This window comes from Dendrobates tinctorius, unplaced genomic scaffold (assembly GCF_039654945.1).
Source record: "Dendrobates tinctorius isolate UK_male_01 unplaced genomic scaffold, ASM3965494v1 ptg000011l, whole genome shotgun sequence".
Taxonomy (NCBI): domain Eukaryota; kingdom Metazoa; phylum Chordata; class Amphibia; order Anura; family Dendrobatidae; genus Dendrobates; species Dendrobates tinctorius.
This window is the reverse complement of record NW_027361679.1, coordinates 46176347-46203947: the sequence shown is the minus strand read 5'-3', so window position 1 is coordinate 46203947 and position 27601 is coordinate 46176347. Positions and strand designations below refer to the sequence as shown.

The 27601-nt window shown below is 43.0% G+C and overlaps 2 protein-coding genes across 9 annotated transcripts in view; one reads left to right on the top strand and one right to left on the bottom strand.

Annotated features, from left to right (window-relative positions):
• HELQ (helicase, POLQ like) overlaps positions 1 to 18108 on the bottom strand; it is a 64373-nt gene extending 46265 nt beyond the window's left edge. The window contains exons 1-7 of one of the 7 annotated variants that reach the window (XM_073541779.1): positions 17972 to 18108; positions 13849 to 14352; positions 10876 to 11521; positions 10200 to 10378; positions 8614 to 8814; positions 5002 to 5074; positions 2160 to 2257 (exon numbers count right to left, since the gene is read on the bottom strand). In XM_073541779.1, coding sequence (XP_073397880.1) covers positions 2160 to 2257; positions 5002 to 5074; positions 8614 to 8814; positions 10200 to 10378; positions 10876 to 11521; positions 13849 to 14043 — 1392 coding nt within the window. In that variant the 5' untranslated portion in view covers positions 14044 to 14352; positions 17972 to 18108. Of the gene's footprint in view, positions 1 to 2159; positions 2258 to 5001; positions 5075 to 8613; positions 8815 to 10199; positions 10379 to 10875; positions 11522 to 13848; positions 14353 to 17458; positions 17478 to 17601; positions 17701 to 17732; positions 17899 to 17971 lie in introns of those variants that run through there. The other 6 variants (XM_073541770.1, XM_073541813.1, XM_073541788.1 and 3 more) reach the window with 6 other exon arrangements.
• MRPS18C (mitochondrial ribosomal protein S18C) overlaps positions 18102 to 27601 on the top strand; it is a 33058-nt gene continuing 23558 nt past the window's right edge. Inside the window, exons 1-2 of one of the 2 annotated variants that reach the window (XM_073541857.1) lie at positions 18102 to 18260; positions 23805 to 23842. In XM_073541857.1, coding sequence (XP_073397958.1) covers positions 18170 to 18260; positions 23805 to 23842 — 129 coding nt within the window. In that variant the 5' untranslated portion in view covers positions 18102 to 18169. Of the gene's footprint in view, positions 18261 to 23017; positions 23088 to 23804; positions 23843 to 27601 lie in introns of those variants that run through there. The other variant, XM_073541867.1, reaches the window with a different exon arrangement.

Below are 27601 nucleotides of genomic sequence, written 5' to 3'. Positions count from 1 at the left end.
GGACATCAGCTCCGGACATCAGGCCGCAGTCGTCAGGCTTACGATCTCTGGCAGTGATCGGCAGGCTCTGGGCATCCGGCAGGCAAAGCAGGGTTCAGGCAAGGAGGCACAACAGATCACCAGACATGGTGCATGTTAGGGAATACACCATGGTCCAAGGCAAGGTTCCAGGCAGGGTGCGTGGCAAGGTGTGTGTGTAGGGGACACGCCAGGTTCAAAGTACAAAACACGGTGCGTGTGTAGGGGACACGCCAGGGTCCAAAGCACAAGACATGGGGCGTGTGTAGGGACACGCCAGGGTTCTAGGTCCAAGGCAAGGTCCTGCGCGTGCCGAGGGACACGCCAGGGTCAGGGTACAAGGCATAGTCCTGCGCGTGCAGAGGAGCACGCCAGGGTCAGGTTCAAGTCAGGGGCCTGTGCGTGCTAGGAGACACGCCAGGGTTCAGGCTAAGGCCTATGCGTGCAAGAAGGCACGACAGGGTACCAGCTAGGGCCTGTGCGTGCAAGAGGGCATGACAGGGTACATGGCAAGACCTGCGCGTACTTTTACAGAAGCACGGGGAGGTATGCCAAGGAGCAGGCTAGGGCCTGCGTGTGCTATTAGAGAAGCACGCAATGCACAGTGCGGGGCAGCGTGGGGGCAAGGAAGCACAAAGCACGGCTGGGGCACTGGCTAGCTGGACGGGCTGAGGTTCAGACCGGCGGGCACGACCGAGGCAAGCACGGCTGAAGCACAACAGGCGGACACAGCTTAGTCACTGACCGACGAGCACAGCTGAGGCACAGACAGGCGGGCATGTATAGCATGGCACAGCTGAGGCACAAACAGGCGGGCGAGGGAAGGCCAGGCACGTGCAAAGGGCACGTGAAGAAACAAGGCAAAGCAAGGCTAGTCAAAGTACGGAATAAGGAGCGGAACGTAGGCAGAAACACTGAGCCAGTTCAGAGAGAGTATAAGGCTAGCAGCGGAGCGTAGGCCGAAGCCCAGAGCCGGGTCAAGGGAGAACCTTGAGACTAGCCATGGAATGTGCAAGCGAGCATCAGAAGACGGAGTTAGGAAAACCAGGCAAAGACAGGGAACATGAGAAGTACTACAAGGCTCAGAATAGCAAAGACCAGACATGGCGAAACAGGCAAGGCAGAGAAAATAGGAAGTACTACAAGGCAAAGCATAGCAAGGGCACAACATGGCGAAAACAGGCAAAGGCAGAGAACATAGGAAGTACTACAAGTCAAAGCATAGCAAGACAAGACATGGCACAAAAGACAACACAAGACATGGCACGAGACAAGAGGCAGAACAGAAGCACAGAGCGTGTGCAGAGAAGCACTACAGGGCAGAGTGCAGGGGCACAGAATACAGAGAATGACCAAGCAGCCATGCAGGGAAGCAACACGATACTCAGGCCCGACCATAGGAAGGGGCAGTCTGATACAGGGCAATAGCACCTGCATTTCCGGGTCAGGACCGGGGAGGAGGGGGGGGGGGGGGGGGGGGGGGGACTTCCGGTTCAAATCCTCCAGGATCATAGAGAGGATCACAAGGTAGAGTCCTCCAGGACCATAGAGAGGACCATAGGAAAGGTCACATGGTCAGGGTCTCCAGGATCAGAGAGGATAGCTGGATCAGACTGTGCTGGAACATAGGAATGGTCACATGACCAGGGTCTCCAGGAACACAGAGGATTGCTGCACGCAGAGCAGAGACGGCTGGTCACACAGCAACGGCGTGTAGCCATAAGGCAAAAACACACATGCGCACTGGCAATGGCAGGCAGCCATGAGATGAGGCGCGCGTGCACACTGCTCCAGGCATCTTGCAGCACAACAGTCACGAGGTGCGTGTGCACACTGCTTCCAGGGATCTTGCAGCATAAGACATAACGGGCATGATAGTGCAGTGCACGTGCACACTGCTCCAGGAGTCTTGCGGCGTACCAGACATGGCGGGCATGATAGTTTGGTGCGCGTGCACACTGCTCCAGGGGTCATTTCGGCATAACAGACATGGCGGGCATGACAACTCTGTACAGAACAAAGTATTCAATGAGAATATTTCATTCATTTAGATCTAGGATGTGTAATTTGAGTGTTCCCTTTATTTTTCTGAGCAGTGTATATATGTATTTATTATAGTATACATCAATGCAACAGCTTACAGGTCTGAAGTTGTCCATATAAAATTCGGCCTTAAGGAACTGTTGCAGCTCGCCCACATTGTTTAATGTTGCACTCATTCCAATGATCTGGGTGCTTTCTGTAAAAGAGCAGCCAGACAAATATATTATTAGCATGTTAGCTTATAATCTCATTTAGGAAAATCTCTCCTCTGTAAACAATGGTCCCCTTTATAATAAAGAGAAAATCTGATTTCATTTCCGAGCATAAAAATTCTTTCTGATGGCTCATACTGATGCCTCCCAAAAGGTTGTAAAACCTTTCAAAGTTCTTTTTACAAAATACATAAATGCAAGCTTCTCACATTAATTTACAACATATTAGAACATACAGTGCCTTGCGAAAGTATTCGGCCCCCTGGAACTTTTCAACCTTCTCCAACATATCATGCTTTAAACATAAACATACCAAATGTAAATTTTTGGTGAAGAATCAATAACAAGTGGAACACATTTGCGAAGTTGAGCGAAATTTATTGGTTATTTTAAATTTTTGTGGAAAGTCAAACTGAAAAGTGGGGTGTGCAATATTATTCGGCCCCTTTACTATCAGTGCAGCAAACTCACTCCAGAAGTTCATTGTGGATCTCTGAATGGTCCCATGTTGTCCTAAATGACTAATGATGATAAATATAATCCACCTGTGTGTAATCAAGTCTCCGTATAAATGCACCTGCTCTGTGATAGTCTCAAAGTTCTGGTTGAAGCACAGAGAGCATCATGAAGACCAAGGAACACAACAGACAGGTCCGTGATACTGTTGTGGAGAAGTTTAAAGCTGGATTTGGATACGAAATGATTTCCAAAACTTTAAACATCCCAAGGAGCACTGTGCAAGCGATCATATTGAAATGGGAGTATCATACAACTGCAAATCTACCAAGACCCGTACGTCACTCGAATCTTTCATCTCAAACGAGAAGACTGATCAGAGATGCAGCCAAGAGGCCCATGATCACTCTGGATGAACTGCAGAGATCTACAGCTGAGGTGGGATAGTCTGTCCATATGACAACAATCAGTCATACACTGCACAGATCTGGCCTTTATGGAAGAGTGGCAAGAAGAAAGCCATTTCTCAAAGATATCCATAAAAAGTGTTGTTTAAAGTTTGTAAACAGCCACCTGGGAGACACACAAAACATGTCAAAGAAGGTGCTCTGGTCAGATGAAACCAAAAATCGAACTTTTGGCAACAATGCCAAATGATATGTTTGGCGTAAAGGCAACACAGCTCATCACCCTGAACACACCATCCCCACTGTCAAACATGGTGGTGGCAGCATCATGGTTTGGGCCTGCTTTCCTTCAGCAGGGACAGGAAAGATGGTTAAAATTGATGGGAAGATGGATGGAGCCAAATACAGGACCATTCTTGAAGAAAACCTGTTGGAGTCTGCAAAAGACCTGAGACTGGAATGGAGATTTGTCTTCCAACAAGACAATGATCCCAAACATAAAGCAAAATCTACAATGGAATGGTTCACAAATAAACGTATCTAGATGTTAGAATGGTCAAGTCAAAGTCCAGACCGGAATCCAATCGAGAATCTGTGGAAAGAGCTGAAAACTGCTGTTCACAAACGATCTCCATCAAACCTCACTGAGCTCGAGCTGTTTGCCAAGGAAGAATGGGCAAAAATTTCAGTCTCTCGATGTACAAAACTGATAGAGACATACCCTAAGTGACTTGCAGCTGTAATCACAGCAAAAGGTGGCGCAACAAAGTATTAAGTTAAAGAGGCCGAATAATATTGTACGACCCACTTTTCAGTTTTTGAATTTCCACAAACATTTAAAATAACCAATAAATTTCGTTCAACTTCACAATTGTGTCCCACTTGTTGCTGATTCTTCACCAAAAATTTACATTTGGTATCTTTATGTTTTAAGCATATGTGGGAAAAGGTTGAAAAGTTCCAGGGGGCCGAATACTTTCGTAAGGCACTGTATCCACTGGATTTAACTGAAAGTTTCATGTGGCTATCCTAACAGCCGCATACACATGGTTGTTGTAATGTTCTTCAGCAAAGCTAGAGCTGAGTTATTACATTCATAATGCATTGCCATACATCCATTAGGAATTATTATTCTTTATTGTTTAGGGTTTGTGTCTTGGGGTGTTGGTTCCTACCATAGAAGCATTGTGTAAAGGGCTAGGACTATCTATTGATATACAGCGACTAGATTACATCACAGCGGGATGTGTATTTTACAATAGCTGCTTTGTAGTTACATGATGCCCCTATTACCATCTTAGACCCTGTGTGGTTTCCCAGGTTGCATCAATGGTATTTCCACCCATGCTCCAGTCATGTGACAAGGCTCCTTAGAGAGATATTAACTTTTAGGGCTGCTACTTCCTATAGGTGGCACTAGAGTTCTAGTCCTCTTCCTCTATGAAGAGACAATTTGCATATTTCCCAGAGGAGCATTGTACCTTACCTTGGCATGTCAGATTTGACATGTCACTTTCCACAAGGAGAAATGTTACCCCTTGCACCCCAGATCTGAGACCCCTGTTCTCAAAATAGCCAGCGCTGCTCAAGTTCGTTAATCACTGTTCTCTGTGTATGGGACTAATCTGACACCTTTTTATCAATATAAACTTTCATTTATGAGACGTTTATGCTAAAGTAACTCTTCTGTAGAATCAGACCATACAAATTAGCGTTCACTCCCCACGTGCACAAAAATGAGGATTTGTTGTCCGTAAGCCTGTTGCTCATTCACCAGCTGCCCTTCCTTGGACCACATTTGGTAGTCACTAACCACTACACCACCCCACAAGACGTCTCATTCCGGAGAAGTTCTGACAACTTACCACTTGTGTACAGAATCTTAGCTAGAGTCATTTCTAATATTGCACCGCGACTTCCTTCACTGAGCATATGCAACTAAGAGAAAAAAAAAAAGACATTTAGTACCCAATATAGAAAAGAAATATCAACTACTAATAGCCTTATAAGAATCTTTTGACTCCCTCCCGACTGACAAATCTGAAGCAAGGAAGAGTGGGCATAGATTGCCAATTCTAGACATGCCATACTGATACAATCCTGCCCAGAAAGCCTGAAAGCTGTCATAACTTCAGGCAGTACTTCAACAACATATTAGTTTAAAAGTGTGCATATTTATGCAACCACATTATTTTAACTGTTTATTTTATTACCCCACCCAAAAAGATTTCATTTTATTTTTTAAATTGAACTGTAGTACAAATTAAGGGCGATATCAAGACTTCATTCAGATGTCGAAGAGAGCTACATGATTTTTTTCATGGACAAACAGGCCCAAATAGAAACCATGGGCACGGACAAATGAACCTATAATAGATTAATGGAACGTGCTATTTATGGGAAAACCACGAAAAATGTATATTTGATTGAGGCCTAAAAGGTGGAAAAACTTCAGAAATAATTCTCCCTGGTTAGTTTTTTTCTATTTTTTTAGCACGAGTGTGCTTTTAGATCATAATAAAAAAAATGTTTTTGTTTTTTTTGTCACAGAGACTTATTTGATTTTTTTGCAGATGCTTCATAAGTATTTTTTTTTTTTTTATTACACAATTCATCTCCCAAGAGATCATAAAAGATCTGTGGAATGTTGGAATATTACTTTAATTTTTTCCCTCCTGTAACTGGGGAATCATTGAGCCCTGGTTACAGGAGAAATCTCCCCTTGCTGTGCCAGGACCAACTAGTAGAGCTGATCTAGGTCTTCTCTACTATGCCAACATGTTGTTGCCAAGTCCTACATAAGAATTGGCAGTGTCGCTGATTCTGTTCATTGCAGAGCACTTATTGAGCACTATGTAGTTAGCAAAAGAGACATGCAAGTCAGTTATTACATATTTCACACTGGTGGCGACATCCTTCATTTAAAGTGAGCTTTGTAGACAGATTCTCAGTGAGATCTACCCTATTTTTCAGACAATGTTTCTTTTTGGGGGGTGGGAGTGCGTCGTATTGTCCAGATGTACTTACCAGGAGTGTGGCAGCAGCAGGAGTTGGGCGATTCTGCCAGCCCTGGGATGGGAAGACGAGTGTTACGTGATCCGATGCTGCAGAGCAATATGTTTTCCATCCCAGATTGGTGCAGCAGTATTCGGCAACGCCACCGTACCACCAAGCACTGCCAAACCTTCTGCACCAGTCTGTGATGGAGTCATATTATTGACGGACCACCCACTGACCCCACTCCACCAGCGCTGTTGAAGCCATTCACCACCCACCCCCCAAAGTAAGCTGAATACGTACTGTAAGACAACCCCAATTTGACGCATTCATTTTTTTCCCCATTTTCCTTCTGAAAATTTGGATTGCGTCTTATGGTAATGTGTGTCTTATAGTCCGAAAAATACAGAATGTCCAGCCCATAGTTCATTTATGTATTATAAGAAACAACAAGGATTTCTATGTAATAACACATCAGATTACAGATGTCAAGGGGTCATTTTATTCAGCTTATTATAATAATCTTTATTTATATTAATTTCCTTCTATGACGGAATCACTGATTGGGTGGATCAGGGAAATGCTGTAGATATAGTATATCTTGACTTCAGCAAAGCATTTGACAAAGTATCTCACACAATCCTTTTTGAAAAAATGGCTAAGTATGGAATGGACAAGGCAACTGTTAGGTGGATTCATAACTGGCTTAGTGATCGGACTCAAAGAGTGGTCGTAAATGGCTGCTCATCCAGTTGGAAGAATGTCTCAAGTGGGGTACCACAGGGCTCTGTCCTGGGCCCTGTATTGTTCAACATCTTTATCAATGATTTAGATGAAGGAATTGAGGGTAAACTGATTAAATTTGCTGATGACACAAAGCTAGGAGGGATAGCTAATACTAGAGAAGAGAGAGAGAGGATTCAAAAAGATATAAATAAACTGGAGCAGTGGGCAGCAACTAACCGAATGGTTTTTAACAGGGAAAAATGCAAAGTACTACATCTGGGCAATAAAAATGAAAAAAGCATATACAGAATGGGAGGAATAGGGCTAAGCAACAGCTCATGTGAAAAAGACTTGGGTATACTAATAGATCACAGACTGAATATGAGTCAACAGTGTGATGCAGCAGCAAAAAAGGCAAATGCAATTCTAGGATGTATTAACAGAAGCATACAGTCTAGATCACGTGAAGTCATTATTGCCCTCTACTCCTCTTTGGTCAGACCTCATCTGGAATACTGTGTCCAGTTTTGGGCGCCACATTTTAAAAAAGACATCAACAAACTGGAGCAAGTTCAGAAAAGAGCGACCAGAATGGTGACCGGTCTGCAAACCCTGTCTTATGAGGAAAGGTTGCAGGATTTGGGAATGTTTAGCTTGCAAAAGAGAAGACTGAGATGAGACTTAATAGCTGTCTACAAATATCTAAAGGGCTGTCACATTGTAGAAGGATCATTTTTATTCTCATTTGCACAAGGAAAGACTAGAAGCAATGGGATGAAACTGAAGGGGAGGAGACACAGATTAAATATTAGAAAAAACTTTTTGACAGTTAGAGTGATCAATGAGTGGAACAGGCTGCCACGAGAAGTGGTGAGTTCTACTTCAATGGAAGTCTTCAAACAGAGGCTGGACAGACATCTGTCTGGGATGATTTAGTGAATCCTGCTTTGAGCAGGGGGTTGGACTAGATGGCCCAGGAGGTCCCTTCCAACGCTACGATTTTATGATTCTATGTTATATAGCGCCAACATATTCCGCAGCGCTTTACAGTTTAACAGTTCATACACAAGTCATAAGTAACAACGTTAAAAAAAATACAATAATTAAAGCAAAACAAGACGACACTGTTCGTAAACGCTTACAATCTACAATGAGGTGGGGGAGACACAAAGTACAGGTGTGCATTTACAATGATGGTCAAGCCATCTTGAGGGCGTGGAGGACAGATAAAGGCCGCATGAGGTAGTCACCAACCAGTATTTGTGGTGCTATTGGGTGCGGTGGAGTTTGATGGAGGGTTATTCTCAGATAGTGAATGGGATATAATTATATATATATATATATATATATATATACACACAAAACTTTGATTAGGGAACGTGATAGGTCTATTATGACCTACATGACCATATAGCCGGCTAAGGAGGGATGATCCTACTGACAGACTCACTGTAATACATACTGAACCCCTGAACCCCCTATGAATAAATGAACGAACGAGAAGCACTCTCACAACCATAGGTGAAGACACAGGGATGCATGATCCTTCTTTGGGGAAAAAAAAAAAAAGCCTTTTTTTGTTTAGTTATTGAGATTTGTTCTTTTCCTAATAATCCTTAAACTGAAAGGATGATCCTACTAACCAGTGGTAGAGTCATTATACTGTATTCAATACACAAAATGTCAGCTGCAGAGCGCATCCTCGCCACAATGCTTAGGGCAGCCCACTAAATATGTACAAAATGGTGATTTACCTCATCAACAACGACCAGACCCAAGTCACTTATTCGCTCAGTTTCAATCAATGAGTTGACAAGACTATGACCTTTTTCAATTGTTGCAATATACAGGGACTTTTTGGTTTTCCTTTTTATTGGAGGAAATCTTCCTTTGCTTCCAGCATACTCCTCTATTAAAAACTCCAGGTCTATGCCAAAACTGGACAAGCCACGAACCTTGGAAAGCAAATGTAACACTATGAATTACAGGTCGGTAAAAAAAAACAAAAAAAAAAAAAAACAGCCTACTTACAATTAAATGAGTATTCCCCTCTCATACGTATGCAATATCTACAGGATATGCCATAAACATAGTACATGTTGATCTTGACCCTACTAGTGGAACCCGAATTCTTTTTTGCGAATGGAGCCTTGATGCGCAATGAAGCTGTGAGAAATCATATCCTTTGTATGTGGAGTCCTATTGACTCTCCACTGACAGCAGCATCGAAGGTGCCTTGTTCTAAAGATGGAAGAAGGACCAATTGGTGGGATCTACATCTGCAGAACAACCTGAGGATATGTCATAAATGTACAAGATGGGAATACCATTTTAAACACTATCCAAACATTGAAAGCCCAGATTTTTCTTACAATTGTGTTATTATACATTGTCCCATATCTTGGGAACAGAAACAAGTTGTATCACACTTTGGCTAGATGTATGGTCCAGGCTAAAGCAACATCTTTAAGATGTAGGCCACGTTCACACGTTCAGTATTTGTAAGTCAAAACCTGGAGTGGGTGATAAATCCAGAAGTGGTGACATGTTTCTATTATACATTCCTCTTGACTGTTCCACTCCTGATTTTGGCTTACTACTACTACTGATCAAATACTGAATGTGTGAATGTGGTCTTAAGAGTCTCACTTACAAAGATACATGACAAACTGCTAGAGCTAATTAAAGGGAATCTGCCACACCTTTTTTGGAGTATGAGCTGCCGGCATTGACATCAGGGGCTTATCTACAGTATTCCGGTCCAGCGCCTCCTTCCTGTAGTGGCTCCGGCGCACTGCTCTGCCCTGTTGAGGGCAGAGCAGAGTCCTGCAGTGCGCAGGCGCCGGGAGAGGTCTGGAGCCTGCGCACTGCAGTATTCTGCTCTGCCCTCGACAGGGCAGAGCAGTTCGCCTGCGCACTGCAGTATTCTGCTCTGCCTTCAACAGGGCAGAGCAGTTCGCCTGCGCCGGAGCTACTACAGGAAGGGAAGAGGAGGACGGCATCGTATGAAGATGGGAGGAGTCGGACCCGGACCGCCCCCTCCGGTGAGTATAATCTAACATGTTTTTCTTATCTTTCAGGTTACATCAGGGGCTTATCTACAGCATTACAGAATGCTGTAGATAAGCCCCTGATGTCAATGCCGGCAGTGGATAATCCAAAAAAAGGGTGACAGATTCCCTTTAAATGCCAACAAAAGTGGTACACTGGCGTAGCAGATAAATAATACACAAATATCAAAGGGCAGCCTAGCACTTCTTACACTGATTAATGTAAATATGACTTGTGGGATTTATGGAACAGCTAAAAAGTCAAAATTTGGTCACTATACAAAACAGACCTTCTCCTGTACAATAGCCACATATGGCAAGATCATCAGCACGTCCCTTTTCCTGCACAGAAGTTCTTGAAGTATTACAATTTCTGCAACCAGAGTTTTACCGCCACTTGTTGGCAAGGAGTAAATCAAGTTCTTCCGCTGTCGTAGGGATTCCAAAGTTAGGCATGTATGTTGCCAGTCTGAAGAAAAACAAAATAAACATATATGTTTTAATGAAGGTAGAAAATCCAGTAACTCTGTGAGATAGTATAATAAGCGGGGCCCATACATGCTTGATAAGACAAAAGCAGTGTAACCTTTGAAAAAAACGGTCACCATAAAGTGCTTAGGCTAGGCAACAATGGTAGAATGATTTACTCATCCCTTATGCAGGACGTGGAGTGATAGGTATGTACAGCAGAGGAAACATTTCTCAGGGTTTCCATCAAAGTAACAAAGCCGGGAATCCCTAATATACATGTTACTTGTCATAGAATTCAATTGTTTTTACAGGGGCGTAAGTAGGGGTGGGCAACCAGGGCATGTGCCACAGGTACCTGGTGGGGGTGCACACATGCCACTTTGCTTTTCTCTGGGTATTTAGATACAGGCAATTTAACTTTTGCCCTAGGTGAAGGAAAATTTAGCTCCAGCTCTGGTTTTTTGGCAACCTAGAAACACAGAGGAATTCAATTACCATAAAGTTTTTTAATGCCTCTATAGTGTTCAATAAGTTCAGCAACTTTGCTGGGTAAACCGTAAAAGGGTCCCAAGTCCATTTCAGACGACATCTGCACAGTCTTTTGGGCAACGTCAAGTTCTTCCATAATGATGGTTTCTTTTATTTGCCTGCTCCTAGAGATATGAGGAGTATGTGCTTTAGCATTTCCAGCCAATGTGTTCTTCAGACTGTCCCGTAGGCTTTTCGTTTTTCCATCTTTTGCATTTATATAAGAAGCAATGGACGTGTATGCAGGACTCGCTTTGTCAGAACTGTGCTCATTATGTTTTTGTTCAGTGACAGATTTTGGATTTGCATCTTCATAACAGAGGAGCTGTGAACAAGGAAGATCATCAGACGAGTCCCAGGAGTCCGAATTTCCCTCCGTAAGCAATACATTTCGCTTCAGTTGATTTAGTAACTCTTTATCTCGAACAGTGGATTTAGAGGGGTTGAGTGGTGTCACAAACTGGTTAGAGGGGTCAAGTTTCTGAATAAGAGGTGAAGTGCTTGCAGCCTCCTGGTTACTCTTTTCCTCTAAGCGATCCATTTGCGCTAGCAAAGATGGGTCCTCGGCAAAGCTGTCATATTCTCCAAACAGGTCGTCATCGCTGCCACAATCCTAAAAGAAAAGAAAGACTGCTATGAATGGCATATATAAAGTTAAAGTGTTTAAAGGTGACAGAGGTAGAATCTCTGAAAGCACAAAGTTGTATAGAGAGTACAGAATAGGTACGACTGTCCTCCGACTATCATGTGATGTCTTCTTTGTAGTATTCACGATAAGCCCAAGCTGATTTTATCTTCTAGTAACACTCACAGGCGACTGCATTTATCAGTAAGTACACCTGATTTATTATATGTACTGTATATCTGATTATGACAGAACTAAAATTAGAAAAAGTAAAAAAAAAAAAGTTCTATTTTTCCCCACTTGAGGGAGTTCTGGCTGAGCTGTGACACCAGCAAAGAGAAGAGGTGGGCAATTAATTTTCACGAGGGGTCACAAGAGAGACCGACTGTTGTGGATGGCCGAACCAATAGGCTGAAATTAATTCTGCTCAATATTAATAAAATTCTAATTACCGTACTTTATATTAATACTCAATTGCATCACTTAATATTGAGCAGAATTAAGTATGTTTATCTATACATAGTATGAACAGCCACATAGCCTCTCTACATAGTTTGAGACCCCACATAACCCTCTTTATACAGTATAAACCCCCACATAGCCTCTATATACAGTGTGAGCAACCCCATATTGTCTCCTATATAGAGTGTGTGCTCCAACATAGCCTCCTAAATAAAGTATGAGCCCCTGCTATATACCTCATACAGACATACACCTCGTCCTATTCCTTTGCCGCTCTGCTAAGGTCTCCAGTGCAATGAAATTATGTCATAGCGCCTGCTGTCTCAGTCGCACATGCCGATTGGTGGAAAAAGCTGCCGGCGACTCTGTCCTCCACAAACGTATTCACTGCTGTCTGCATACTGAGGATGCGGACAGCGGTGACAATGGGACACATAAGGCGGCAACTGACGGCGACGGGGGAGGGTGGCGACATCGTGCAGCCTGTGCGCCACTGTTTTCTCCGCTTTGTGTCAGGTCAAGAGCCAGTTTGGAACAGCCAGAGGGATAGATGTAACCTGCAGGCCACACTTTGCCCAGCTATGGGAAAGAGTGAAACCATTTAAAAAATGTAACCAGCTGACCTTTCTCACCTACTGGAAAAAGTAACCATTTCAGCCGTATGTCCCCCATTGATCTGTGTTTCAGACGACCCAGATGAGGAGGAAGGCTGATGGACAGACCTCCCCCGACGTTGCCTCTGGAACCGTAGCCACTGCACAGGCGGCATGCTTTTGGCCCAGGTATTTTTTCTGTATAGGTTTTGTCCTTTGGGTCCTATAGGAACAGGAAACCAACTGAGGAAGAGAAGCGGACCGCCCCTTTTATTTCTGTAGGTTTCCTGTTCCTATGGGCGGATCCTTCTCATATGGGTGCTGTCATGGCGAAGAGTAAAAATATGAATTAACAAAAAAACAAAAACTTGATGACATCATATATGTGCACGTGACCACTGCAGTCAATCACATACTTGTATGTGATCTCCCTGCTCCATGTCTAAGAAATACATCTGCGCAGACCAGAGCACTAGTGCTGGCACTGACAGGCCAGTAATGGTAGGTTTGATACTTTATAAGGGTATGGGCACACAACATCTTTTACTAGCAGAAAATGGTTCAGAAAAGTGTTGGCCGTGTTGTCTCAAGCGTATTTTTTTTGTATCTTTGCAGTTTTATAGCGGCCAAAGTTTTTTTTTTATTTTACTTCTATGTATAAAATAGCGAGTGGCTTCCAAGCAGAAGCTGCCTGAAGAATGAGCATGCCACTTCTGTTAACGGCTTCTCATCTTTGGAAGCACGAAGAAGTTAAAAGAGGCTCAAAAGCTTGCTGGGCATACATTCATTAATTTTAACGTTTCTTTAGAGCTTCTTCAAGATGTTCAAAGACGTTCTGTGCACATGCCTTTATATTTCCAGCAGATAGTAAAGCCCCAATGATCTTCTCGGTTATGGATACATATGGGAAGATCATTTTATAAAGTAACTTATTTGAGCGCCTCTGATTTCCAGGACTCGACACCACTATGAATCCTTCCACAATGCTGCTGGAAATCTGACAATCTGCGCAAAGTGCTATTTAAATAAATGGGAGTTAGGATTTGTAAAACATAACAAGTAAAGTACATTAATGCTTTAGTAGTGTCTGTATCATGTTTTGTAACTTCTGCTTATGCGACTGGTCAAAGAAGCTTGAAACAAACGCGTTTCTCTACTACCTACTTGAAGCTAATCTATAATTTACTATATCTCAATAGATATGTTCTTATCGATAATGAATAAATGGAATTATTGTTATGTCCGCTATCCATATCTTACCTGTTGGCCTGAACACATTGTATTCATCTCTCCAGAACAATCAATCATGTTATGGGTTTCTATTGCTATCTTAATTTCCTCACTTCCACCTGCCTTCTTCTTAACCGGTGTGTAAAGACTGTTTCCCGTAGAAAGATTTCTTTTCCTTACCGGTGGCCGTCTCTGGACATTGAGCAGACCAGTTTCCATCCTCATAATGTGAAGAAGCCCATGTTATGTGCTGGATATTACGTCTGAACAAATATTCACTGAAGTCCCCAAGTAAAGGCATGAGATCCAATCTGGAAATTCCCTGCAGTTATTTGAATGTCATGTGTTTATTCTAGTTTCTTAAATTCTCCAATGATGGAATCCAAAGAAACATGAAGTGTTATTTGACAGAAAGCAAATATTTATGGTCACTGTTTCTTGGTTGAAGAAAAAAAACTAAGGGAATAGAACACTTTGGGTATTGAAGTATTCTGCAGACTTGCTCGTTTATTCCACAGTTTGTAATGCAGATGTCTAAAGAATGAAAAAAAAGAGAGCGATTAGCTGAACATAAACTTATTGGAGTGTTTGACAAACTCAGGGAAAAAGGGTCGTTGCTGAGCTTTCCTCTGAGGCATCTATTACATTTTTCATTGTCTTCCTGCATGGTCTACTTGGATTCTAAAGTCTACAGTAAAGGTTATTCAAGACCTAATTCATAAGTATAGTTTACATTATCAAGGTACGGGCACAGTAAAGGATATCTCTAGCTTATAAAATGATTTCCTAGCACAAGGACATACTATCACATTATGATCATTGAGGGTCTGACGTCTGGGACCCCCAAAGAGGTAAAGGAACTGTAGCTCTGGTGTACCCCCTTTAACAGTATTTCCCTGCACAACAGCTCTAATGTCACCCATACTACAAGAAACTGCAACCAGTTTCATTCCTAGAGACGGATCTGGCTGAAGTACCTTGTTCTGCAAGGAAAATGTACAAGGAGGCACAGCACTATACCATCAATGCACCCCTATTAAAATAGAAAAAAAAAAAAAAAAAGTTAAATCCTAGCTCTAACATGCTGGATCCAGCAGTAATTGCCACATCATTCATTGTAAGGTCACAATCATGACAGCTATAAGCCGGCAACCTTAGTAACGAGTCATTCATAGCCGACACTACCGAAAACGAAGTAAGGCTATGTCCACACTATCTGTATTTGTAAGCCAGAGGAAAAGTATAAGGCTACGTCCCCATGATCAGGACGAGTAATGTTTTGGATGTAGCACATTTTCGCTGTGTCCAAACAGCCGCACTTGTTTGCTAGCACAGATTCACTGCATGCAATCACATTCAATTGGTCAAAATCTGCAGCGGACAGAAATTGACATGCTGCGGCTCATAAACACACGCCGTGGGTGAGTTTACACAGCGGTAAATAGAAGCTCAGTGGGCATGAGATTTCTATAAACCAATCCACTGTGCTTGTAATGTAGAATGCAGCGTTCTGGACGCAGTGCATTTGTGCTCTGTCCAAAACGCTGCTATTCCTGATTGGAGCACGTAGCCTAATAGAAACACGTCACCACTTCGGCATTTATCACCCACTCCTGGTTTTGGCTTACAAATACTGAGGTAAAATACTGACCAAATACTGATAGGTTACGTTCACACTAACACACATAATGCATTAAAAATCCATGAAACCCATTTATCACCTCTCCGCAACATACTGCGGGGAAAAAAAGTATTTAGTCAGCCACCAATTGTACAAGTTCTCCCACTTGAAAAGATGAGAGAGGCCTGTAATTGACATCATAGGTAGACCACAACTATGAGAGACAACATGAGAAAACAAATCCAGAAAATCACCTTGTCTGATTTGGCAAAATTTATTTTTCAAATTATGGTGGAAAATAAGTATTTGGTCATTAACAAAAGTTCATCTCAATATTTTGTTATATATCCTTTGTTGGCAATGACAGAGGTCAAACGTTTTCTGTAAGTCTTCACAAGGTTGCCACACACTGTTGGTGGTATGTTGGCCCATTCCTCCATGCAGATCTCCTCTAGGGCAGTGATGTATTGGGCCTGTCGCTGGGCAACACTGACTTTCAAATCCCTCCAAAGGTTTTCTATGGGGCTGAGATCTGGAGACTAGCTAGGCCACTCCTGGACAGCTGGACCTTCACATGCTTCTTATGAAGCCACTCCTTCTTTGCCCTGGCGGTATGCCTGGGATCATTATCATGCTGAAAGACCCATCAATGTTTCTTCTTCAATGCCCTTGCTGATGAAAGGAGGTTTGCACTCAAAATCTCACGATACATGGCCCCATTCATTCTTTCATGTACACCATCAGTCTTCTTCATCCCTTTGCAGAGAAACATCCCCAAAGCATGATGTTGCCACCCCCATGCTTCACAGTAGGTATGGTGTTCTTTGGAAGCAACTCAGCATTCTGTCGCCTCCAAATACGACAAGTTTTGTTTCTACCAAACAGTTCTACTATGGTTTCATCAGACCATATGACATTCTCCCATTACTCTTCTGGATAATCGAAATGCTTTCTACAAACTTTAGACGGGCCCAGGCATGTACAGGCTTAAGCAGGGGGGACACGTCTGGTACTGCAGGATCTGAGTCCCTGGTGGCGTAGTGTGTTTTACTGATGGTATCCTTTGTTATAGTGGTCCAAGCTCTATGCAGGTCATTCGCTAGGTCCCCCCATGTGGTTCTGGCGTTTTTCCGATCATTTTGACCATACGGGGTGAGATCTTGCGTGGAACCCCAGATCGAGGGAAATTATCTGTGGTCTTGTATGTCTTCCATTTTCTTATTATTGCTCCCACAGTTGATTTCAGCACACCAACCTGCTTGCATATTGCAGTTTCAGTCTCCCCAGCCTGGTGCAGGGCTACAATTTTGTTTCTGGTGTCCTTTGATACCTGTTTGGTCTTCACCATAGTGAAATTTATTTATTTTTTTTTTTTTTTTAGCAAACGTTGGAATTTTTTTCACCACAGATAAAAGAACCTAGACATGTTTGGTGTCTATGAACTCGTAATGACCTGGAGAATCATAATGGCAGGTCAGTTTTAGCATTTAGTGAACCTAGCAAAAAAGCCAAACAAAAAACAAGTGTGGGATTGCACTTTTTTGCAATTTCACCGCACTTAGAATTTTTTTCCCCGTTTTCGAGTACACAACAAGGTAAAACCAATGGTGTCATTCAAAAGTACAACTCGTCCTGCAAAAAAAATAAGCCCTCACATGGCCATATTGATGGAAAAATAAAAAAGGTTATGGCTCTGGGAAGAAGGGGAGCGAAAAACAAAAAAAAAAAAAAAAAGAAAAAAGCTCCGGCCATTAAGGGGTTAAGTGGGAGAACTTACACAATTGGTGGCTGACTAAATACTTTTTCCCCCCTGTAGCTGACAAGTGTATAACTGCTGGAGGGCGGATAGCAGAGACTGTCGATAATCACAAGAACAAGCGTCTCCAAGCACCTATGTGAATGACTGCTGCTCCGTGCACTTCTATGGGACTGACACGGGGACTCTCACTGATCACACACACAATGCCTATACTGGGAATAGGTTAAAAAAAAATAATCACTTTAGTAAGGTAAACGCACCCTCCGGCGCGCCTTGTTGCCCCATTACCAACCAATAGGGTGCGTATACAGAGGATTTGGCTGTTTCCAGGATCACCTCGGTAACCACAGCTGGGACCCGCCGGAAGTCACTTTGGGCCCTTTTCTGAGTCTCAGAGACTTACTATGAGAAAGTGTCCTACAGAAGACGCCATAGGAGCAGCTCAACCAGCAGCTCCAACTATGACAGCCCACCTACAGGGACGCAGAATGCAAGTGTCCGCACTGTAAGGGTCTGCGGCAGCCTTCACCTCACCTTACATACCTGCGATTCTCATTCTCAGTACCGTGCAGACGATGCTACTAACGCATCTCTCCGCGCTCGCCCAAGTCTATCACCAGACATTATTTGAATCTTTACAGTACGGCGCATGCTCACAGCCACCATGTAAGCGGCGCGTACTGATGACGTCACACTCCTCGGAAGCCATGCTTCATTAGGGAACATACCATACTGTACTAGTACTCTCAGTACGGGTGTAGTAAGTGGCTTACCGTATTAATCACGTTCCCTGGGTGTAGGTATTCGTAGTCGCGCTGTCTCCAGCGTGTTTGGCCCGTGGTGCTGTGACTTTTGGAAACCGGAACTGTAATGCATGAGGCAGTGTTGTGAGCCGGGCCGGTGAGGTGACGGGACACGGAGTGTAGCTGCTTCCTCTCCTTCTGCAGGTCACAGGATACAGTGTGGGTAGGATGCTGGTGGTCAGGGCATGGCGGGGCGCTGCGCTGAGGCCACCTTGGCTGCCAGTACTGCGCCCCTCCTCCTCCTCAGTGCACAGCACAGGTAAGGACTGATGCAGCAGCAGATGTGGGGACTGGTAGGCTAGCTCCCAGCATGCACTGGGGACATGGAAGTGACAATCTACATAGAGCCATGATGGGGATTTTCAGTCATGGACTTCTGTGGAATACTGCCTGTCAGGCACTGGTCGTATTCTGTGGCTGCCGGTAGAGGAGACCTGAGACCCACCTCTCTGCGCTCGTAGCAACTCTAAGGAGTACCCAACCTGCCACGTCACTGCTGTGACATAACGTACACTTCGCTTGTTCGGCTCATCAAAAGGGTCATGGCGACCGGGAGGTAGGAGGCGGCTCTCAGCAGGGCTGTGGAGGCGGTATAAAATGGACTGACTCTGACTCCTAAAATATATAATAATTTGGGTACAGTAATGCAATGCAGGATGTGCTGTAAATGTTTCCATAAGAATTTGGGAAAGTTATGAAATGTCCTATAGATGTCTGTTCTGTTCCTGATATGAGGATCTCGGCTTTTAGCTGAGATGAATCTGTGCTTCACTTTATGTACATGCTCAGTAGTGACCAGTGCTGTGAGGTCGTAGATGAGATGAATCTGTGCTGCACTTTATGTACATGCTCAGTAGTGACCAGTGCTGTGGAGTAGTAGATGAGATGAATCTGTGCTGCACTTTATGTACATGCTCAGTAGTGACCAGTGCTGTGGAGTCGTAGATGAGATGAATCTGTGCTGCACTTTATGCACATGCTCAGTAGTGACCAGTGCTGTGGAGTAGTAGATGAGATGAATCTGTGCTGCACTTTATGTACATGCTCAGTAGTGACCAGTGCTGTGGAGTAGTAGATGAGATGAATCTGTGCTGCACTTTATGTACATGCTCAGTAGTGACCAGTGCTGTGGAGTAGTAGATGAGATGAATCTGTGCTGCACTTTATGTACATGCTCAGTAGTGACCAGTGCTGTGGAGTCGTAGATGAGATGAATCTGTGCTGCACTTTATGTACATGCTCAGTAGTGACCAGTGCTGTGGGGTCGTAGATGAGATGAATCTGTGCTGCACTTTACGTACATGCTCAGTAGTGACCAGTGCTGTGGAGTCGTAGATGAGATGAATCTGTGCTGCACTTTATGTACATGCTCAGTAGTGAGGCAGTGCTGTGGGGTTGTAGTTGAGATGAATCTGTGCTGCACTTTATGTACATGCTCAGTAGTGACCAGTGCTGTGGAGTCGTAGATGAGATGAATCTCTGCTGCACTTTATGTACATGCTCAGTAGTGAGGCAGTGCTGTGGGGTCGTAGTTGAGATGAATATGTGCTGCCCTTTATGTACATGCTCAGTAGTGACCAGTGCTGTGGGGTCGTAGCTGAGATGAATCTGTGCTGCACTTTATGTACATGCTCAGTAGTGACTAGTGCTGTGGAGTTGTAGCTGAGATAAATCTGTGCTGCACTTTATGTACATGCTCAGTAGTGACTAGTGCTGTGGAGTCGTAGATGAGATGAATCTGTGCTGCACTTTATGTACATGCTCAGTAGTGACCAGTGCTGTGGAGTCGTAGATGAGATGAATCTGTGCTGCACTTTATGTACATGCTCAGTAGTGACTAGTGCTGTGGAGTCGTAGATGAGATGAATCTGTGCTGCACTTTATGTACATGCTCAGTAGTGACCAGTGCTGTGGAGTCGTAGATGAGATGAATCTGTGCTGCACTTTATGTACATGCTCAGTAGTGACCAGTGCTGTGGAGTCGTAGATGAGATGAATCTGTGCTGCACTTTATGTACATGCTCAGTAGTGACCAGTGCTGTGGAGTCGTAGAGGAGATGAATCTGTGCTGCACTTTATGCACATGCTCAGTAGTGACCAGTGCTGTGAGGTCGTAGATGAGATGAATCTGTGCTGCACTTTATGTACATGCTCAGTAGTGACCAGTGCTGTGGAGTCGTAGATGAGATGAATCTGTGCTGCATTTTATGCACATGCTCGGTAGTGACCAGTGCTGTGGGGTCGGAGTCAGGGAAATTGAGGAGTCGGAGGTTTGGCTTACAGACTCCACAGCCCTGCTTCTCGGGGCTACCATTGATGTGACCACTGGACCAGGTCCTGCTTATTCAATGGCACCAATATTGCCTATGTCATAACAGTCTGGGGTAGCCGATTGCTTGGCCTTCATGACCCCAAGAAGATCTCTGTTGCACATGCGTGATTGTCTGATCTGTGACTGTTAGGCCTCATTCAGACTTCTGTTTTTCACATAGGTATTCTATTTATGTGTTTCAGACAACATGTACCCATTATAATCTATAGGTTTGTTCACATTTCCATGGTTTGTGTCTTTTTTGCAGACAGTGTTTTTGCCAAAAAATAACTGAGAAATATCTGGTTTAGATCATGCAACAAAATGACCCCTACGGGTCCATGAAAATGATAGACAGCACACGGATTGTACGAGTGTATAATCCATTATCAACAATGCAGTGTATAGGAGAATCTTCCGCAATGTATTTATTTTTTCATATAACAGAGAAATCGCTGATGAAACTATAATGATATAAAGTGACCAAACACTGATGAACAACGGCCCATCTTTTTTACTTACTATTAAAAATACAGCGATGTCTGAATGAGGCCTTAGGGTATGTTCACATATCTATGTTCACAGATTTTATGTCTAGGGAGAGAAGGAAGGAACCACAGCATATTACCTAATTGTTGCACATTTTCCCCAATCAGTTTAATGGGCAAAATGGATTGGTGGAAGCACCAACATGGCTATAAAATGTATTGTTTGAACAATGATCTTGGTAAGGGAACTAAAGGTAAATTAATCAAATGTACAGATGATGCAAAGCTAGGTGGGATAGCTAACACTAGAGAAGACAAAGGATTCATAAGGCTCTAGATAAGCTTGAGCAATGGCCATTGACTAATAGAATGGTCGTTAACAGGGAGAAATGCAAGATTCTACATCTGGGCAATAAAAAAGAAAATTACATCTACAGAATTGGAGGAATATAACTAAGCAACAACATGTGTGAAAAAGACTTGGGTATACTGTTAGATCACAGAATACACGAGTCAACAGTGTGATGCAGCAGCAAAAAAAGGCAAACAGTTCTAGGATGTATTAAGACAGGGATGCACAACGCCACTCCTCAAGGACCAACAGTGCATGTTTTCAGGATTTCCTTAGGGTTGCACAAACAAGGTGTTGGAATCATCACCTTTACCTGCAAAGGTAAATTGTCACCTGTGCAACACTAAGGAAATCCTGAAAACATGCACTTTTGGTGGTGCTTGATTACTGGAGTAGTGTATCCCTGTATTAAAATAAGCCTAGAGTCTAGATCACGAGATGTACTTATCCCCCTCCCTACTCCTCTTTGGTCAGGCCTTAGGGTGTGTGCACACGCTGCGGATCCGCAGCAGTTTTTGCTGCGGTGTACAGTACCATTATTCCCTATGGGAATAAAAAACCGCAGTGCAGACGGTGCGGATTTTTCAACGCGGTTTTCCTGCGGTTTTGAAACCGCAGAAAGAATTGACATGACAATTCTTTCTGCGGATTCCGCTGCGGTTTGCCATCTCCTCCATTGTGGAGATGAAAAACTGCAGCGCAATCCGCAGGTAAAACCGCAGGTCTTTTGACCTGCGGATTTTACAAAATCTGCGCGGCCAAATCCGTGTGCACATAGCCTTATGTAGAATACTATGTCCAGTTCTGGACACCACATTTTAAAAAAAGACGTTGAAAAGCTGGAGCAAGTTCAGAGAAGAGCTATCAGGATGGTAAGTGGACTGCAAAGTATGTCTTACGAAGAACGGTTAAAGGATCTGGGAATATTTAGCTTGCAAAAACGAAGACTAAGAGGAGACGTAATAGCTGTCTACAAATATCTGAAGGGATGTCGCAGTGTAGAGGGATCATCATTCTCATTTGTACATAGAAACACAAGAAGCAATTGAATGAAACTGAAAGGGAGAAGATACACAATAGATATTAGAAAAAACTTTGACAGTGATGATGATCAGTGGCTGCCATGAGAGTTGGTGAGTTCTCCTTCAATGGAAGTCTTCAAACAGAGGCTGGATAGACATCTGTCTGGGTTGATTTAGTGAATCCTGCATTGAGCAGGGGGTTTAACACACAGACCCTGGAGGTCCCTTCCAACTCTACCATTCTATGATCTATTCGCCTCCTCAAGTGGTGGCTACAATAAATAGCGTTATCATTTAGCTTTTAATGGCTGTTTGAAGGAGAGGTTTTGCCGCTGTGTATCAAAGATAGGAATGCCAATCTATTAAAATATATTGTGATGGATCATAAAATTAATCAGTGCAAAAAACAAAAGAATATCCAGAGTTAGATACATTTGGTCAGTTGGACAAAAGAACACTGCTAATATAATAGATAGAGACAAACACCTTGGTCGCCTCAAAAAAACCTTTTTGAATCAGGGTTACCATCCAAGAACAATTGAAAACCAAATTACAAGAGCCACCAGATTGTCAAGGAATCACCTGCTACATTACAAAGCTAAAGAAGAAAATAACCGAGTGCCTCTAGTAGTCACCTACAACCCAAATCTGGAGGTGCTAAGGGGAGCTGCACGGAAATTACAACCTTTACTACAAAAAGATGCCCGATTAAAATCAATTTTTCCAGACCCCCCACTGCTGTGTTTTAGGCAGCCCCCAAATTTAAGAAGCATCATTGTCAGAAGCTCCCTGTCCTCTCCAACAGCTGCAGGAACCTTTCCTTGCAACCAGAAAAAATGTAAAACCTGTCCATTTATAATGACCACGGACAAGATAAAGATCCCCAACTCACATCAGGACTACAAGATCCCAGGTACTTTCACCTGCATTACATCTAATGTGGTGTACTTAATTATTTGTACTAAATGTCCAACTGGGGGTCTGTATGTGGGGGAGACAGGGCAAAAGCTTAGAACAAGGATGAATGCTCATCGTCACACAATAAGAGAAAAAAGAATGGATCTACCTGTGGCAAAACATTTCTGTATCCCTGATCACAGCAGCATGGATATGAAATTACTGGTATTGAAAGGTAACTTCACATCTCAGATAGAGAGACGAGTTTGGGAGTACAAATTTATGACGAACTTTGACACTCTCAGTGCTGGAATGAATGTGTCGCATGGATTTATGTCTTTTTACATCAATTAAGGAATTTCCTTTTAAAACCTTGCAGGGCAACACAGAACTAGACCCCAATCAGAGGACCATAAAACATCCAGACTCCTTATCTATGAACTGGTCCAATGTTTATATTTATGTTTCTCCCTCTCCCATATTGATAGTTCTGCTTCACGTCACTTGTCTTATCTATTGCATTTTTTCTAGGCTGTATTGTGCATAAATATGTGACTTCAGATTTTGTATTAGTCTAGCCTGATGAAGAGACCTGAGTAGTCTCGAAAGCTTGCAATGTATTACCATCTTTTCAGTTAGCCATTAAAAGGTATCAACTACTGAGGACTCTCAATCCTGAATATTTTTCCTGCTAATATAAGGCATTTATTAATTGGTGTGTTTCTTTTCCTAGTAACCCCAGACAGTAACCAAGCAGCACTTGAAGATATGGTAAAGATAACACTTTTGTACTGTGGAATTGTAGTTTAATTCATGTATTTTTTTTTCTAATAGCGGCACCTAAGACCCAACAGTTGCATCATCCCCCATGTGCATGACTGTTGGTTACTATCTTAGTCCTGTAAGACAGAAATTATGTCCTCATCAGGCAGGAAATTCACATATTTTGCAGCAATTTTTATGACTCCATGGTATGTTGCTTGTGGTACTTATGATGCTGTTATTTCAGGCGACTGTGCACTGAGCCTAAAGTATACATCAGGGCCATTCCCATAGACTGTCATTCACTAAGTCGAGGCCCAAAGTGTGTTCTTTTGGCCTCCGTCTGGCAGGTATGTGTCCGCATACCATTTGTTTTACTATATACAGTTGTGGCCAAAAGTATTGACACCCCTGCAATTCTGTCAGATAATACTCAGTTTCTTCCTGAAAATGATTGCAAACACAAATTCTTTGGTATTATTATCTTCATTTAATTTGTCTTAAATGAAAAAACACAAAAAGAATTGTCCTAAAGCCCAATTGGATATAATTCCACACCAAACATAAAAGAGGGTGGACAAAAGTATTGGCACTGTTCGAAAAATCATGTGATGCTTCTCTAATTTGTGTAATTAACAGCACCTGTAACTTACCTGTGGCACCTAACAGGTGTTGGCAATAACTAAATCACACTTGCAGCCAGTTGACATAGATTAAAGTTGACTCAACCTCTGTCCTGTGTCCTTGTGTGTACCACATTGAGCATGGAGAAAAGAAAGAAGACCAAAGAACTGTCTGAGGACTTGAGAAACCAAATTGTGAGGAAGCATGAGCAATCTCAAGGCTACAAGTCCATCTCCAAAGACCTGAATGTTCCTGTGTCTACCGTGCGCAGTGTCATCAAGAAGTTTAAAGCCCATGGCACTGTGGCTAACCTCCCTAGATGTGGACGGAAAAGAAAAATTGACAAAAGATTTCAACGCAAGATTGTGCGGATGTTGGATAAAGAACCTCGACTAACATCCAAACAAGTTCAAGCTGCCCTGCAGTCCGAGGGTACAACGGTGTCAACCTGTACTATCCGTCGGCGTCTGAATGAAAAGGGACTGTATGGTAGGAGACCCAGGAAGACCCCACTTCTTACCCTGAGACATAAAAAAAAGCCAGGCTGGAGTTTGCCAAAACTTACCTGAAAAAGCCTAAAACGTTTTGGAAGAATGTTCTCTGGTCCGATCAGACAAAAGTAGAGCTTTTTGGGCAAAGGCATCAACATAGAGTTCACAGGAGAAAAAAAAGAGGCATTCAAAGAAAAGAACACTGTCCCTACAGTCAAACATGGCGGAGGTTCCCTGATGTTTTGGGGTTGCTTTGCTGTCTCTGGCACTGGACTGCTTGACCGTGTGCATGGCATTATGAAGTCTGAAGACTACCAACAAATTTTGCAGCATAATGTAGGGCCCAGTGTGAGAAAGCTGGGTCTCCCTCAGAGGTCATGGGTCTTCCAGCAGGACAATGGCCCAAAACACACTTCAAAAAGCACTAGAAAATGGTTTGAGAGAAAGCACTGGAGACTTCTAAGGTGGCCAGCAATGAGTCCAGACCTGAATCCCATAGAACACCTGTGGAGAGATCTAAAAATGGCAGTTTGGAGAAGACACCCTTCAAATATCAGGGACCTGGAGCAGTTTGCCAAAGAAGAATGGTCTAAAATTCCAGCAGAGCATTGTAAGAAACTCATTGATGGTTACCGGAAGCAGTTGGTCGCAGTAATTTTGGCTAAAGGTTGTGCAACCAAGTATTAGGCTGAGGGTGCCAATACTTTTGTTTGGCCCATTTTTGGAGTTTTGTGTGACATGATCAATGTTTTGCTTTTTGCTTCATTCTCTTTTGTGTTTTTTCATTTAAGACAGACAAATTAAATGAAGATAATAATACCAAAGAATTTGTGTTTGCAATCATTTTCAGGAAGAAACTGAGTATTATCTGACAGAATTGCAGGGGTGTCAATACTTTTGGCCACAACTGTAGGAAATCGCAGGAGACTGGTTTCCTGCAAAGAGATCTGCCACAAAAAGGAAAACAAAGATGACTTTCCAGTGTTTTCTTCACTTACTCTCAATGGGAAACGGCTGTTGAGACACGCATCCAGACAGTGGTGAGAAGCTCAAGCCTGGCCTTGCTGCTGTGATACCGACACAGAAATACGGCAATGCATACACTGCCTAGTGGCATTACATTTCATTTGGACTTTCCCTCTAAAGTTCTTTTCTAATCCCAAAGACAAAATGAGTATAAAGGAATCCTTCCCATCTCTCCCTCTGTATTGGTAGTAACAAATCAGAAACTTCACATTCTAGTTTGTAGCAAAGGTGGCATCCTATGACAATGCCACATTTGCTGTACTACTACTACTAATAGTGGTGGAGTTTGGCCAGGGCTTTATTCCACTTACATGGTTTAAAAAGTTGCACGTTTTGATGCTCTTTTTTTTTTTTTACCTATCTCACATCTTTGGAAAAGTAGCAAGAAAACTGGGCAGGGTGTTTTGGGAGGGGCAAAGCCAAACAGTCAGACATATTTCCCATCATTTGGGCCAGAAATTAGCCAAAAAGGGAAATACGTGGCGAATTTACAAAGGGGTACTCCACTGGACATCTGTGTGATGTGTTTGCAATAGGTGTGACTGAAATATCTGGTATCTGCTGAAAATTATAGAGCTGGATGATGGAGGCATCTACATGCTATATGGGTGTACTGCAAGGGGAAAACTTGGGGGGGGGCGGGGGGGACTTTAACCCCTTCATGATGTGCACCATACATGTGCTGTGCATATCGTGTCTTTCCCGTTGATGTGGGCTACGGCGGTGAGCCCACAGCTTTCCCGGCACGTCAGCTGTTTTGAACAGCTGACGTGCACCTAACAGCCGCGGGTGGAATCGCGATCCACCCACTGCTGTTATCGCACCAGAAATGATGTGATTGCATCAGAAGTGTGTCACCAATCCCACCCATCGGCACTCGTGTCACATGACGGCGGCTCGTCGATGGGTTGGCATGACAACCCGGGGTCTGTAGCAGACCCCTGTGGATGTCATTGCCGGATTGCTATGAGCGTCTCCCAGCTACACAGAGGCAATCGGATTATCGAAGCTTCTAGTCTCCCATGGAAACTATTAAAGCAAGTGAAAAGTAGAAAAAAGTTGTTGTTTTTTTTAAAAATATATACCGTATATATGTTCAAGTCACCATCCCTTTCGCCCCATTCAAAATAAAACAATTGAAAAACAAGATACACGTTTGGTATCGCCGAGATCAGAATCATCAGATCTATCAAGATATAAATATAATTAATTCGATTGGTAAACAGCATAGCGAAAAAATTCAAAACACCAAAATAACTTTTTTTGGTCTCCGCAACATTGCATTAAAATGCAATAACGGGCGATCAATAGATTGTATCTGCAACAAAATGGTATCATTAAAAATGTCAGCTCGGCACCCAAAAAATAAGCCCTCACCCAACCAACCCAGTGGAGGCGCTATGGGTCTCGGAAAGTGACGCAGTGGGGTTTTTTTTTTTAACAAAATTTGGATTTTTTTTTTTCACCATTTAAATAAAAAAAGAACCTAGACATGTTTGGTATCTACGAACTCGTAATGACCTGGAGAATCATAATGGCAGGTCAGTTTTAGCATTTGGTGAACATGGTGATAAAGAAAAACAAGTGTGGGATTGCACTTTTTTTTTTCTGTAATTTCATCGCACTT